A 15,212-nucleotide genomic window follows, 5' to 3' on the forward strand; every position below is an offset into this window, starting at 1 on the left:
AAAAATATACACTTTAAAAGTTTTCTTTCTTCATTGCAGTCACATTACAAGAGGAAAGCTAGAAAGATCTTGTTGTCAATGACGATGTGTTTTCTGCCTCTTCCCCCTGGCATGATCTTCTGAAAGCCTCAAGAAGAAAATAACGATGGCAATGCATGAAACCTCAAATCTAAAGCCTGGAACCTGAAGTTGATTGGATTCAAACACCCAGAACCAAATCCATCCCTTACATTCCTATTCAATACGAGCAATGTGGACCCCCAAGATCCATCTAGGTCACTGCCGGGTCACTGTAACGAAATAAGGGAAAGCTTTTGCTTTCCAAACCTTGTAAAAAGAGAAAAAAAAAAAACGAAAGAAATTGTCTCGCCTATCCTTCTAGCATATTGTCTGCAAGTACTCACCAATGCTACTACCACTAACGCTCTCAATCACATTCACATCCCATCCATCCATCCACTTCACAGGAAGACAAGATTGGAGTTTTAACTCGCCTGGAGAGGGCTTCGTCCCATAGTTGACAAGCCGGCCATCAACATTGGAAGATCATTGTTTGTGCAGGCACCCAAAGGTACCCTTTCAACAAAAAGTGCCACAGCCCAAGCAAGGCCACATTGCTTGATAGAAACAAGTGAGGCTAACATTATTTAAAGTTTTGCATTGTTGTATTGTTGTGGTTTTATTTGTATTCGCATTCTTATTTAGCGTGGGATCATCTCTTGGATACGTGTGCGTGGGGACGAACGTGCAACTCCCCCATTTTCAAAGTGGGCATGGCATTTTGAAATTTGAATTGAATCGTTCCAAGGCACGTGATAATCTTGGTGCCCTAATGAATCGTCCACCAACCTGATTATATACTGATTTGTAAACAAACCTTATGGTACGGATTGACTGTGATGTACAGCTTTTAGAGCGAATGCAACTTGATGCTGCTGGTCCAGCAAAATGCGCTGAATTCCACGAAATAAGATAGAGATGCGCCCCCGGAATCTCTCCTTCCACTGGTTATCTTTTCTTGAGAAGAACGAAGGAGAAGCTTTTCTTTTGCCCCTTTGCAAGACAAACAGTACTTCAAGTTGCTTGCTTGCTCAGTGGTGGTCCATGGTGGTGGTCCATGTCTAAGAAACTTGTTTCGTAGATCATGAGAAAGCCTTTTGCTTTGATATTGGCTGAACTGAGGGTGTGATAATCCTCGAAAAGGGAAAGAGTTTCATAGCAAAACAGGAAAAGAGAGGAAGAGATTCTAGAACACTAACAGAGTGTGGATCCTTGGGGTTTATTCCGTTTGCATACCAAACGGTGACGTAAGTCAAGGGGGCCAGACTAGAACGCGCGCCACGCTTTGGCAACCGCATTAAGAATGTGGGCCAACATCATATGCTGTTTGGGGATCATTATTGGTATTGGGGCCTTGCTTGAGCGCTCCTCCTTTTGTCAAGATCTCAGGGCCAGAAGCCAAAGAAAGTAGAGCATTCCCTCAACACAAGTTTGATCTCATAAACTACGCTTTCAAACAGGAATTTGACTGTTTGGTATAGTGGCAATCAAAAGAAGGAAAGATTGGCAAAGATGGGGATCTGTCAGCAGAAATGCCTTACAACACCTTACTCGGGACTCCCCCTTGACTCCAATTGTGCTTTGAATGGAAGTATACGTCTTTGTTGTGAGGATCCCTAAATCGAAGGTTGGCGGAAGTCTTAAAAACCCTTTGCTAAGATAGCCAAGAAAAAACAAACCAACAAACAAACAAACTACCTATACAGTAGCGCGCCAACAAAACACTACCTTGAAATATACGTACCCTGTATTTGTGCATTCGTGCGGGCGGTCGATTCCAGCGCCCAGCTGTTGTTTGAAGCTGGTGCACCTACATTCTAACGTGTTCACTGTTAGCGTCATAAAAGTTGTCATTGAGTTCCCATCCCACTGAAAGGAATGTTTGTTCCATCCTTCGAGCCCGCGAGAACAGGCGAGATTCCAAGAGCCTCTCATTTATGTAAATGGTGGTTCGTATAGTAGCAAGCGTGAGCGAGTAGCCTAGTTGTAAACTGGAGCTCCCCCAGGGGTCACTGTTTGCTTGACATCAACAGCCCCGGGGCGATCGATCCAGGGCTCAAGTCCTCGTCGTGGCAGGGATCCGTCAAAGTACACACATCTCCACTAAAGAGCTGATCACTCTCCCTCGCAGCAATCATCGCAATGACTGCTCCCTGCGACCCTTTTCTCTAATTCCATAAATAATATGATTTGCCAATAATTGACCCACTTGTCTAGGAGGTGCTTCACGAAACTTTGAGGCGCATCATTCGCTTGTAACTTGTGTGTGTGTGTGTGTGCACAGCGAAGTTTTAGTGGTTTTCTAATCGCAAAAGCAAAGCACACAGGCAAAAGGAGCCACACGGCCCCAGGTGTTTCGATAAGTTGTTTATTTCTTCTAGCGCTCTGGAAGGCGTGACAATGCCGCTAAAACAAATAGATTCGACGAGCTTTTTCAATTGGTGGTGGCCATATTCTTTTTGGAAATTAAATGTATAGTATATATAGATCTCAAAGGGGGGCACAACATCCGATCCGGCTGCATTGTCCTCGAGAGAGATGTATACGTTGTTGTCGTTGGATCCCATTTTGACTATCTTCCCTATTCACTATCACGCATTGGAATCACAAAACAACGATTAGACACACACACACACACACATAACATATACATATATGCGCAGAAGAAAGATTAACAAAGGATCACAGCCGGACCGATCTGATGCCTAGCTGCGATTGAATGTTCCTGAGGAAAAAGATCGATCCAAGCGTCCGATACGAGGCATAATCGTGGCTGGCGGAAGTTTTCCGCGCTTAAACAAACCGGATATGGAATGGAATAATCTCCGTCCGTACGCTCGGCTCTCACACAACACGTGATCCTCTTACACAACTCTAGTGCCACAATCATGTTTGGTGGTGTGGACGAGCGTACGGAATGATCCTGTGGCCAATTAGGAGGGGTCGCGAGCTTTTCTATCTTTCTTTCCGGTGGGGCCTCTTTCTTTGAGGAAGAATGCACTGGCTTCGAGGGATGGGTTGAATTGAACCGCTGGAATCAATCAATCAGGCGAGCACAGAGAGAGGGGCACAGCACAAAGGCAAGGGAGGAATTTTTTCCATCGTGCATTGTCCCACCGAGTTTTAAGATAGATAGGTGTGATCAAACTTATGTATGCTTATCTTATATAGTTTAGAGCCCCGCCATCCACGCCAAGGTTAAATTTATGATTAGCAAGCTCGATCTCCCGGGCTGACATGTTTCCACTATGTTTTCTCTTTTCCTTTTCTTTAACAATGGGGGAGGAATATACCCCAGGGTAAACAATGCCAGGGTAAACCCAACCTCGGATCCTGGAAGACAAGGATCTCGCTCATTAAAAGAAGGCTCTTCAGAGCCTCTGGAGCGCAAAGCAAAGCCTGGCAATCTTAGAAAGGACAAGGAAGCAAGCAAACATGATCCATGTTTCTTTTTCTCCCATTTTTTTTTCTTATTATTTTCCGCCTTTCTGAAAAGGAAAAGACAGAAAAAGACAGAGAAAAAGAAAAAGAAAAGGCGAAACAAAAAAAAGCGATTATGAAGAGAAAAGAAAGAAATTTGCTCGCTAGAGACCATATAGCGACGAACCACACATGCAAACAGCGACCCGAGAAGGACGCACCCCTTAGCTGGGGCCTGGCCTTACCGCGCATTTACACCAAGCCCTTAGGGCAAAGTACACTGGACCATATTATATCCTCCCTGTGCCAATGCAGGTGGCCCGCGTACTTTGGGGCACCCGCAATTCAACCATGTGACGGTGACGGCACTCCGTCACCGTCACTGCCGTACGAGGCTCCCGGTGTGTGCTGCCGTCAGTGGCCCCACCACCCCTCACTGACGGCGCCACCACCTTGAATGGCGCCGTCAGCCTTTCTTCCGTTAACTGGTCCCCGCGCAACGGAGTGGTTTGGTGTGCGAGAAATTTCCCCATTCTTGGCATTTTGTTAGGGTGCCTCCCCTTTTTCTTTGCTCCTTTTCTCCGTTGGGCCTCTCTCTGCGGTCCCGGGCTATCTCTGGCGCTCGCAAACAAGGTACAAGATCGATCCCTGGAGATGTGCATTGATAAGAGGAGCTGTGAGTGTGTGTGGCTTGTTGGATGGAGCCGAGTTATAGCGCCTAGCACAGGGCCGTGTGATGTGGGGGACCACAAAGGTCGAGGGAAAGAGAGAGCTCTCTTGTTGAGAGCGATGGCGCTCTCGGCTCGATTGCCGGGGCCGTCAATATCCCCAAGATCATACGCAGGGAAGGACTATACCACCAGCCAAAGGAGCCCTAATTTTAAGGGGGTTTGCTTGCTTGCCCTAATCATGAGGAGGACGACGGTACGGACTTGCGACCCTGTAGCCTGCTTTTTGAGTTCGAGGGAGGTCCCACCCGGGGACGCCACTTACGTCAGACCACGCGCGCGCTTTCCGACCCACTGGACGGTTAGGTAGGCACGTATGGAAGGTACCTCCCTCCTTGTTGGCGCCTAAACATTCCCGCTAAAACCATGGCCACAAAAAAGAAAAGAAATTTTATAAGTAGAGGCGTGGTATTACTATGGTGGTGTGATATTTATTTTGCAAAGCTCGCGGAGAAGGAAGGGAAGATCTTCCACAACATTTATATTTGATATTGTTTGTCTCTCCACCATCGAGCCGTCGGATGGCGCGGGGATCGAACGGCTGGCGGATGGGAGGCAAGCACGGCCGTCGGATGCGAGATGCTACGTGCACCTGCCTCGGCCGTTGAGGTGGGGCTCATCGACGGCCTCTTTTCCCCTTGCGGTTGGCCGTCGGATGGGGCACGGACGGCCGCGATGCCTTGTCTTGGTTCCACGCCGAGAACTTCACAATATCAGTCTGTATCAGGGCGCGGGCTCCAAGAGCTAAAGAAGAGCTCGACTTGTTTGTAGTATATGCTGCGTTTAATCTTAGGTATAGCTCTAGGTTTTTGGCCGATGTTTCCCGAAGAAGCTGAGACGAGACAACGTACCGCATTTGTCCTTGCCGGTTCTTCTTGATCTCCGCTTCTTCTTTCCTCTCTCTCCTCCGATCTTTGTCAGAAATCGCTCCCCGCGCAAGAATTTCCGCCAGAGAAGGAAGGATCCCGCCAGGGAACGACGATGATCATTGCAAGATCATTGCAATGCGATGGCGCATCGATGCGGCCAGGGTTTTGTGGCCGATCGATCAATATTTCGGCGGATTCGTGAGATTATCGCGGGCGGGAGGGGAGAGCCGAGCTGGGATCGATCGATCGAGAGCCGGGAGGGTGCGTCGTCGCTGTCGGTGGTTCAGTAGGTAGTTTGAGCGGATGCCGGGGCAGCGGATGGCCTGTCAGCATCGATCTCTAATGTGACAGTCCGGGGAGGAGCGCGCAAAACATTCGCGGCCTGTTCGGGCGAATTCTGGAGCACGGCACGGATTGTCTGCATCGCCAGGAATGTGCCGCCGGGCGAGAATCAAGCGCTGCTCTGGGCGGCGGGGCTCCTCTCGAATCGACGTTTAGCTGAATTCCTCTCGGTGGCCGCGACGTGGAAAGAATGTGCTTTTGAAGCAGCGATGGCGAATGAGAAGATGTGATTGGCATCGATTGATCGCCGACACAAGGTAACAAAATATTTCCTCCCACCTTACATCCTTCTCGCCTGGAAATATTTCTTGATGGTTCCTCTTCCCTGTCTCGTTCGTGCTTGCCTGGAAGAGTATTTACTCGGTGTTCTTCCCGGTGTTGTCAAAAGTGTGCGTGTTTGCTACGGATGAGTGATTTGGAATATTTGTGCGTGAGGTTTTTTCCTCGTTTTCTTCTTTGTTCTTCTCTTTCTCAGGATCCAAAAACGCAGCTAGCTAGCTGCACAGAATTTGTGACAGAACGTTCGGTGGCATCGATGAGATCTCCTTGGCCTGGGAACAAGATATGATAAGGGAGAAAATGAACTGAATCTCCAGAAGAAGCCTCTGTTAGATGGTGGGCAGAAGAGGAGGAAGAGCGCAAGTTGCCACTGGTGTCCTGATCAAAAAGTTATCATAGTCCTTGCACGGCAGATTGCTGCAGCAGCGGCGCCAGCGAGCCAGCGTTCGTGAAACTGGCACATCTCCATTTTAATGGCGCCTGGTTTTTTAGACACTCTATGGGCAGTTATCATCATCCACCTCTCGACTACTACCACTACTACTGCAAATCATCCAGGAAGGTTCATCTTACTCTCCAGGCGATGATCCTCGCAAAAGTTCTCCGCTGGGCTTTTCCACTTTCTCGTTTCTGGTCTCCGAGGATGGGAGTGGGAAAGCATTGGAATCGTGGCTTGCAGAGCGGGGAAAAGCTGGAAAAGGCCGGGGTTGAGCTGCAGCAGGAGGTTTGGGGAGGAAAGTTTTGAGCAGGCACAGATAGATATGTGGACCAGCGGCTCGTCACTTGGAAATATCAGAAGTTGCTGCCGTTGCCGCCTCCATCCAGGAAGCCGGATACGGGATTTTAGTGTGGTGATTGTGTGCAAGGCGAGCGCAGCAGGCCATTATGTATTCCCTCTTGTTTTTTGCGGTCTTTTCTGTTTTTTTTTTTTCCTTCCAGTGTGGTGCTGGCTCAGACTCGTATGTGTGTTTGTGTGCTGTGTTGAATGCTCTCGCCACTTGAGGGGACGCTACTAACGGACTTCGGCTTGGCTTCCATTTTTTCCAGGTGCCCGAGGAGATAGCGCTATCAACCATCCGCGGACGGAATTTTTTCAGGGTTGTGAACTCGTTGCTGGGCTTCTTCTCGAGGCTAGGTGGTGTCGGGACGGCCTTCTCAGCCGCAGGATCATGGAGCTGAGGTGCTGTGCCAGGTAAATGCATGAAGAGCTTGTTTCTGCTCGAAAATGAACCATTTCCAGCAGCAACAGACACACGTTGCGCAGCAAAGCCGGCGTGAGAAGTTGAGGATACCAGGCTCGCTGCATCCTTCCTCGCCTCAGAGTGGTAACCACAGTGATCACTCGGCCGGGTCGGCCTCTGCAGTTTTGGAAGCTCGCCAGGGACAGGATCACAATTTCAATGGCTCCACGGCAGTGCGAGGCGGTGGCGGCGGGGGAGGAGGAGCAGGAGGATACCCGGAGCTGCCTTTCCAGAATGTTATGTCGGCAGCGGATGCTTACAACTTTGGAGCGGGATCCGAGCTCTTGGCTTACACAGCAGCCAAGGCAAACGGCTTCATGGGGTCGGCTGGGTCAGATATGCTCCCCCCGCAAACACCTCTGGCAGCTGCTGCTAGTTTTTCCAATCCCGCTGCTGGCGTCATTTCGAAGAACTCCTGGACTGGTACGAGTGGTGGGATAAATGGTCAGCTTGGTGGTCACTACAATGGAAGCAGCAACCCGTTGAGCATCACTGGAACAGGCTCCCCTCACCCCCCATCCTCCAGCGCAGTCGCAGCGACAATGTTAGGTGGTTTACAAGGTGGTCCTCAGCAACTCGGGGGGAGGGAGGGGCCGATGACGAGTTACCTCTCCGGGCAGAACAGTGCGCAGGCCGAGGCAATGCAGCTGTTTCTCACGGGTTATTCGGGCTACTCGGATCCTTCAACGCCCGGGGGCATGGTGTTGATCAGTCCCTCGAGCGGGAGCTCGGTTCAGAGCAGTCAGCTGACTGGCAGCGCACCTGGGCAGTCTCACTTTATAGGAATTCCACTCACGCAGCCCAGTTTATCGCAGCAGGATGCCTCTGGTGGCAATGGTCTTCCCTCCAGTGCGTTTGCTTCGAGAGGTGGAGCCAACAGTACATACAACTGGAGAAACGGAGGGGACGAGTTTCTTTTTCTGCCATCCAGCGAGGCCACCCAGCAGCGAAAGTCGATAAGCGGCGAGCCGAGCGGCTTAAACCAGATAACCGAACTTTCCGACTACGCTCTACGACAGCCTTCTCTTTCATCCATGCTGGGACAGCAGCATCAACAGTCCTTGCTGCAAGCTGGCCATCGCCTGGAGATGGATAATTCTCATCAAGGAGCGGCCGCTGGACCGGGATATCACCAGAGCCTCTCGCTTTCCCTGTCAAATCAGAACGCTCAGCTTCATGCGCGTGAACCGGGGATGAACTCACCAGGTGGTTCTCAAGATGCGAAACGAGGCGTGGGCAAGCTTTCGGGGGACCTGAGCCACTTTAGAACTTCGCCCAGGGATGGTGGTGCAAGTTACGTCAACTTGCCGAGCAGCGCGGGCACCAAGCATTCTTACTTTGACGTAGCAGGTCCAGGACCATCTGCAGTGTCCAACTCGTTCAGCTTCGTGTCCGGCAGTCGGTACTTGAGAGCCGCGCAGCAGCTGCTGGACGAGGTATGCAGCGTGGGGAGGGGCCTCAAGCAAAGCTCCAAAAGTAAAGGATCGCAGCAAGGCTTGGGTGGTCAAAGCAGTCCAGCTGCAGTCACAAGTTCCTTGCACAAAGAGGCTGCTCTAACGGAAAATTCAGTGAAAAGCGAAATTACCATAGGATCATCTGCCGTCGCCAGTCCCGGTACAGGACCAGCTACCGTCTCGACAGTCGCACCCTCTACTAACACCGCGGAGAGCAAGGAAAATGTATCCGTGCTCACGCCCGATGAAAGGCAGGAGTACGAAGGCAAGAAGACCAAACTTTTGGCTATGCTTCAGGAGGTACTGTCTCTCTTTTTCTTGCTCTTGACTTCCAACTATCTACTTACTGTAGCTTCGATGAAAAATTTGCAGGTTGATAGGCGTTATCGGCAATACTATGACCAAATGCAGGTGGTCATCACTTCCTTCGATGCTGTTGCTGGCGCGGGCGCCGCGACTCCATACACAGCACTCGCGCTGCAAGCAATGTCTCGCTACTTCAGGTGCCTCCGGGACGCTATAACAGGCCAGATCCAAACGACGTGCAAGGCTCTGGGTGAGGAAGACGTGACGAAGAGCATTACGAGCAGGCCTCTCACGTCCCGGCTGCGGTTTATTGATCAACAAATCCGCCAGCAGCGAGCGTACCAGCAATACGGAATGCTGCAGCAGCATGCATGGCGCCCTCAACGGGGATTGCCGGAGAGATCGGTATCCATTCTACGAGCGTGGCTATTCGAACACTTTCTGCATCCGTAAGTCCTTGAGCTTTTTCGCGTATAGCCACACGCATGGGATGTCTTTGACGTGCTTGACACGTTCTCTCTTTTGCTTCACAGGTATCCCAAAGACGCAGATAAAATGATGCTCGCTAGGCAGACAGGTCTAACGAGAGGCCAGGTGCGTGCTTTAAAAAAAAGCTTTTGTCCTCGGAAGCTTCTTGTTGTGGCTTAACTTGCTGTGGAATCTCTGCAGGTCTCCAACTGGTTTATTAATGCCCGAGTCCGGCTCTGGAAGCCTATGGTCGAGGAAATGTATCAGGAGGAGATTAAAGAGCAGGAGCTCGGGGTGGCGTCCGCCAGACTCTTGGCAGATCCAGACGAGCGGCACAACCATGATGGAGTTGGAGGGGACTCGCTGACGAGCGACCGGAGCGACAGGGGCGATATGGGGGCCGGGCTGATGCAGCTGGACGGGAGCTCCGAGCAGCAGAGCTACGCGTCCGAGTATGGAATGCTGGCGTCCATAAGGAAGGCGGACTCGGTACAGATGTTTGGGGCCGCCGACTCAGGGGCGCAACAGGTGAAGAAGACGAGGCTGGGGATCCAGGACTCGGTGGGAATGCTGGCGGATCACCACCACCACCACCACCACCACCACCATGGTCACCACCACCACCACGCTGGAGGAGGTCTGGACGTGGAGATGAAAAGCCACGACGGTGGCGAGGGAATCATGTGTGGCGTGCCGCCGCCAGGCTCCCTGGAGAGGCACTTTGTGGACTATGCCGCCGCGCAAAACGGGCCGCTCCACTCGGATCACGGCTTCGACGACCAGAGCAGGGGGTTTGGGAGGACGTCCTACGGTGGCGGATTTTCGTCGCAACAGCAGCAGCAGCAGCAGCAGCAGTACCCGGGGAGCAGTGGAGTGTCGCTCACGCTGGGGCTGAGGAACCACGAGAGCCAGCTGCAGCAGCTAGCGGCGGCGGCGCAGCAGTCGTTCCTCGGCCACCAAAACTTCCTGGCGGTGAGTCGCGGCCACACTCAGCACCACCAGCAGATTGGAGGAGACCATGGAAGCGAGCTGTGCAACATCTACGAGAACGCCGCCGCGGCCGGGTTGAATGCCGGGCACCAGCACGCACACATTGGAGGAGAGCAAGGAGGAGGAGGAGGAGGAGGAGGAGGAGGAGGTGGTGGTGGTGGTGGTGGTGGCGGCGGCGGCATTGATTATAGCCAAGGCCGCAAGCAGCAGCATATGGAGGGCCATCTTTTGCATGACTTTGTAGCGTAAAAGAGGCAGCACAGCCACGGCACAGCAGTTTAAAACTCCCTGCGGCAACGTAGTCCAGGGGTGTAATTCTATAAAAGAGCAGAAGAAGAAATGAATAGATTTCCAACTTTAGACTACGAGTGTCTTGAAAAAGCGTATAATTTAGAATATACCTAAACGCATAGAATATTCTAAAAATATAATCCAAAAGCATATTCCATAGCATATCTTAAACCCTAAAAAGACATTCTGCGAATCAGCATATCCGGCGTATTTATGGAATTTACACACGGGGTTTTATCTGCACGACTGGAATGTTATCCCCCCGCAGAAGAATGTTACAACAACGAAGATGAGCACGAGGATGACAAGCGCGAGGCACGCCCTGCGAGACCGGCCAAAAAGCAGATATTAAATGCATTAGCAACACGTCGATGGAACACGTAGAGATCAGGAAGCGAGGCTTACGAGAGCTTGAGCGTTTGCATCCATTGTGCGTGTCGCGCCTTGCGCGCTTGCTTCTTGAACCGGAAAGCGTTGTCTTCGATGTGCGCTGTTTTGTCCACCAGCAGCTCCAGCCGGTCGCCTCGCTCCAGGATCTTATCGATGTTTTGGACCATGATGCTGCGAACCTGATCATCACGGACGCACCGCATCGTTACTCAAGAATGGTTTTTGCAAGGGACTCACGTCTGTGATCTCGCCCTTCACCCGGTTGATCGCGTCGGCGTTGGGATCGTTCGAGAAGAAATCCATCTGCTGGTGCAAAACCCGCGAGAACTCGTCGTTCATGGCGTACGACAGCGCGGTCTGCCCGGCTCTTCCGTAAGTTCTCGTGAACCTGGTGTGGATGTCCTCCAGGAACGCATACGGGATCCTTCCTACAAACGCAATGTGAGAAAAAGGATAGAACAAGCTTGGAAGAGAAGATATGATCATGGACTTACTTCCAAAAGTCTCGGATGCCATACAGAGGAAGACGAGCCCGTCCAAGCGCATTACATGGAAGATGTGCCTGTCCTGCGAGTAGGACATTCGGCTGTCGCCACCGGGAGGGAAATTCTCCAGGATCCGGCGCGCGATCGTGTGCGCATTGCCAGGAACCGATGCGTATTCCGCCAACACAATCTGCCCCCTCGCCACGAGCGCGTACAAAATCGCCATTGGGGGAATGGATGGATCACTCTTGAAATCCTCAACTATCCAGCTCCACCCCGCCCTTCCAGATCGATCCCAGAACCACGACGCACCTGTTGGATCGACTCGCGGAAAGCCCTAGCGCTACTGTTTCCCTCCCTATCGCTTCAACCCATATTGCTTGATATTCTACTTTACTAGGCGGATCTGACCCGTTGGAATCTCGACGGGCCAGATGGGCGCATCGCAGCCGTCGGCTCGACAACGGCCCAGATCTCACTATGGAAGATGGTTTATTTCTCTAGAAGGAAAGAACGACTACTTTGCGAAGCTATACGGTGCCAGTTTGCTCGGGGATAGCTTAGCGGGCGACACTGTACCTGATTGTGGTGGCTGGGGGAACGCAAACGCTGGGATCCCAGTCACGATGACTTCCTGCGATGGAAGCTGGTAACTTATCTCCAGATCTTCCAGCTGCTGCTTCATGTAGAGCAGCATATTGCTCCGGCGCTTGAATCGCTCGCCGGCCTCCTGGTTTGATCCAAAAGAGAAAAGAGAGAAGGGCTATCGATCCCTGGAGAATGGAATGGAGAGACTTACGTGATAGTTGAGGTGGTGCTGGAAGTAGTATCCCATCTTCATCTTGTTGCAATCGTCAATGTCCTTACACATGAGGCCGAAGTCCGGGTACCAAAACTGCGGCTGGCTGTCCACGTATCTCTGCATTCTCTCCTTGAGCGCGCCCAGCTTCTCCAGCGGCGTGTTCATGTGTATTTGGAACTCGATTCCGTCCCACTGGTCGGGGCTCCTGTAGTAGTTTGTGATATACTTGGTCCCCAGGATGACGTTCGGGTAGTATATTTTCTCGTTCGTAGGACTGCGGCGGAAGGAAAATGGTTTTAGTATCTAACCAGAAAAACGGTGGAGAGACTTACCCGAGGAAAACAGTGTTGAGGACGTTCATTTCCTGAAAGCAACCCAGAACCGTAAAACACTTTTCTACAACCAAGACTTTCTTTTTTTCTCTCTCTCTCATTTGCTTACCTCTACCAGCATCATCGTCCCGTCAACGCTCACCCGGTCGCCAACGTCATACGGATGGAGAATAAAGAGGAAAAGAAGTGCCTCAAACGTCGTCCGTGCCGCATTGCCGAATATAAAAACGCAGGGAATAAATATCGAGGAAAAGAAGACCAGCAACTTGGCGGTTTCAACACCCAGGATGAGGAGCGACACAATGATGAGACCGATGCCGAGTACCTACGGAGAAGAAACACGAGTCCATCAGCCGTGGCTAAAAGAAAAATCACTTTGACGCTTATCACCTTTGGATCTTAATTCTGTTGAAGCGAGAGAAATGTACCGCATTTAGAACTCTGTGAAGCTTGGCGACAACCGTTTTGTTGTCGTTCAAGGTCAGAGCAAGGGCCCGCCGCTCCTTGTAAACATTTACCACCCACTTCACGAAAGCCTTCTTGGTAATTGTCCCACTTTCAGTTGCCTCGAAGAGAGCAAAAGCTCGACTCGCTTTGTCCTCGGGCAAGAAGTATAAAAAATCCCTGAGCATCAGATACTTCCTCCCTGGCCTGGCAATGTTATAGAAAATCTGTAGTCAAACAGAAAGTTCTGGTCACCAGTTAAAAAATCTTGGAAATAAAGTGTGATCACCTGCTTGGCCGCAGCTTTAGCTCGTACTTCACTGTCGATCTCCCACTCGCCTTCATTTTTGGCAAACTGTGCGGAGTAACTTGCGAGATTTTTCTTCCGGATAAGCTTCATTAGACTCTTTAATGTCCAGGCGGATACATTCTGCAAAGAAACGGTGGAGTTTAGTAACCAGCTTTGCGTTGATACATTTGAAATTACCTCGGAAGTCAGCTGTTGCAACTTATCTTGTTCGATGGGATTAGCGCTCCTCGCAATAATAGGAGCCTGGAGTCTGGGCGACCCTTCTCCAACAGTGGCTTCCTGACCAGACGGAATCCTGGTCATCAGCCTGCGCATCTTGTTGGGCGACTGAGGATTATATCTGGAAGTTATTAACTCCTCTCCTCCAGTGGGATCGGCGGTGATTTGCATTGTAGGTGGCGACGATAGTGTAGCCAGCAAGTACTGGTTGAACAAGCACTCCTGAATCCTCTCAAAGTATGCTGATCGGTGAAATCCATTGGCTGCCACTTTGACAGCCAAAACTTTGATCATCCAGGACAGGCAAATAGTAAAAATGCACCAGAGTATCTACAAAAGAAAAGAGTATCAACGTCACCCATCCAGTACGGTAGAAGTAAATTACCCTTGTGATCACGCGCAATGCTTTGGAGTCGCGCTCTATGAACACCGTTTCCCAGATCGTGATGACAAGTGCCAGCCAGATACAGTTTTTCACGGACTTTCGTAAGCCATAGACAAAGTAAAGTACACGTTTTCTGAGGAGAAAGCGTTTTTCTATTAGAAGCACGAACGCCTGTAAACAAACACGGCTTTAGAACGATCGACATAGAGAGAAAGAAAACGATAAACGAACCTGTACAACCCATCCGGCAATCAACCTTCCAGAAAATATGACAAGAGCAACAGCCTGCCATCTCCAGATATTGTCACCCAACCAAGTGATATCCCTGACAACTTTGATGTTCACGGAGCATATCAGCAGCGTCACCAGGAGCACGAAGCAAACCCACTGGCAGACCACCCAAAAAAAACTCTCATCCTTCTTCAGCTTCTCCTTGTACTCTGGAATAATTGTATCCTCCAAAGGATCGTCATCGTCTGGGTTGGCTTGAAGGCTCGGCTGCTTCGCAAGCGGAGTGCTTGGCTGCTTAAAAGACCCGGGAGTCGTGGAGCCTTGCTGCTGCTGTTGCTGCTGCTGCTGCTGCTGCTGGTGGTGGTGATCCGGAAGAGGAGCCGCGTGAGCCTCGGACGATGGAGTTAACGTTGTCGCAGCTCGCTTGAGATGGAGAGAGTCGGCGATTTGGTCCTTGACGGCCGGAGTTATCGGCGGAGGCTCTTGAAGGCGTGCCTTGGTTTTGCTCAAAACAGTCCCGGCCAGCGGACTCGTCAAGAGGTTGTTCACCTCCTGATCAGCGGCCTCCTCTCCTTCACTCTCATCTTCGCTCTCTTCAGCATTCCTTGACGGTACTTTCTCCAAGATGGTGGGATGCGGAGAAGATGGTAACTTTAGATCGGAGATCTCCGGCCTCTTGAAAGCCGCAGTACTAGTCCTCGTATCTGCCCCAGACAACTCAGCTTCCTCCCTGATGGTGGCGGCGCTGGTGCTCGTTTTCTCATCATCCTCCCGGTAGACACCACTAGAGCTTGCCAAAGTCTCTCCTCCCTCGGCATTCCTGCCAGAATCCTCCACCTGGCTCTCTACATCACTGCTGGGAAGCGAGGAAGACGTCGAGGGCTGCTGCTCGTGCTCGCTGGAGACAATCCGAACGACCGGAATTTCCCGGCCAAAGGACGGAATGCTGCCCAAGCGCTGCACCACAATCCTGCTACCGTCCCGGACCTCAACATCCTTCCTAGCAATTGTCTCACCTTCCAGCGGCTCCTCGATGAGCGTCTCCGGGGCTCCAATGTCCTCGGTCCCGACATCCTCGCCCAATCCGGCCTCCTCATCGCGATCCCGGTGGTGGTGGTACATTGCTCCAGCTACGGCAGCTCCGGAATCCTCATGCTCATGCTCGA

The 15,212-nt window shown here is 51.3% G+C and overlaps 3 protein-coding genes across 6 annotated transcripts; 1 reads left to right on the forward strand and 2 right to left on the reverse strand.

The window, feature by feature from the left end:
- The first annotated feature begins 4,628 nt into the window (after window positions 1-4,628).
- On the forward strand, window positions 4,629-10,517 carry LOC9655270 (BEL1-like homeodomain protein 1). 2 transcript variants are annotated; one of them, XM_024667447.1, is made up of 6 exons: window positions 4,629-5,676; window positions 6,746-8,693; window positions 8,766-9,148; window positions 9,233-9,293; window positions 9,369-9,738; window positions 10,316-10,517. In XM_024667447.1, exons 2-6 carry the CDS (start codon window positions 6,924-6,926, stop codon window positions 10,399-10,401), a joined length of 2,670 nt encoding a protein of 889 aa, XP_024523215.1. In that variant the 5' UTR covers window positions 4,629-5,676; window positions 6,746-6,923; the 3' UTR covers window positions 10,402-10,517. The 2 variants fall into 2 exon arrangements, with proteins under 2 accessions (XP_024523215.1, XP_024523211.1); XM_024667443.1 differs by having other exon boundaries at window positions 9,369-10,517.
- A 115-nt stretch (window positions 10,518-10,632) lies between these two features.
- On the reverse strand, window positions 10,633-11,671 carry LOC9643539 (vesicle-associated membrane protein 711). The gene is made up of 4 exons (XM_002963695.2): window positions 11,333-11,671; window positions 11,076-11,266; window positions 10,854-11,017; window positions 10,633-10,770 (listed from the first exon to the last, which is right to left on the reverse strand). The coding sequence occupies exons 1-4, from the start codon at window positions 11,547-11,549 to the stop codon at window positions 10,683-10,685; spliced, it is 660 nt and encodes a 219-aa protein (XP_002963741.1). The 5' UTR covers window positions 11,550-11,671; the 3' UTR covers window positions 10,633-10,682.
- A 13-nt stretch (window positions 11,672-11,684) lies between these two features.
- Window positions 11,685-15,205, reverse strand: LOC9655271 (mechanosensitive ion channel protein 5). Of its 3 annotated transcripts, XM_024667463.1 has the most exons (9): window positions 14,047-15,205; window positions 13,816-13,986; window positions 13,389-13,760; window positions 13,191-13,331; window positions 12,886-13,128; window positions 12,567-12,782; window positions 12,458-12,489; window positions 12,123-12,399; window positions 11,685-12,053 (listed from the first exon to the last, which is right to left on the reverse strand). In XM_024667463.1, exons 1-9 carry the CDS (start codon window positions 15,166-15,168, stop codon window positions 11,841-11,843), a joined length of 2,787 nt encoding a protein of 928 aa, XP_024523231.1. In that variant the 5' UTR covers window positions 15,169-15,205; the 3' UTR covers window positions 11,685-11,840. The 3 variants fall into 3 exon arrangements, 2 of the variants coding, with proteins under 2 accessions (XP_024523231.1, XP_024523222.1); XR_002991349.1 differs by lacking the exon at window positions 11,685-12,053 and having other exon boundaries at window positions 12,316-12,399; window positions 12,848-13,128; XM_024667454.1 differs by lacking the exon at window positions 11,685-12,053 and having other exon boundaries at window positions 12,312-12,489; window positions 12,848-13,128.
- Between the last annotated feature and the right edge of the window lie 7 nt (window positions 15,206-15,212).

This window comes from Selaginella moellendorffii, unplaced genomic scaffold (assembly GCF_000143415.4).
Source record: "Selaginella moellendorffii unplaced genomic scaffold, v1.0 SELMOscaffold_3, whole genome shotgun sequence".
Classification (NCBI taxonomy): Eukaryota; Viridiplantae; Streptophyta; class Lycopodiopsida; order Selaginellales; family Selaginellaceae; genus Selaginella; species Selaginella moellendorffii.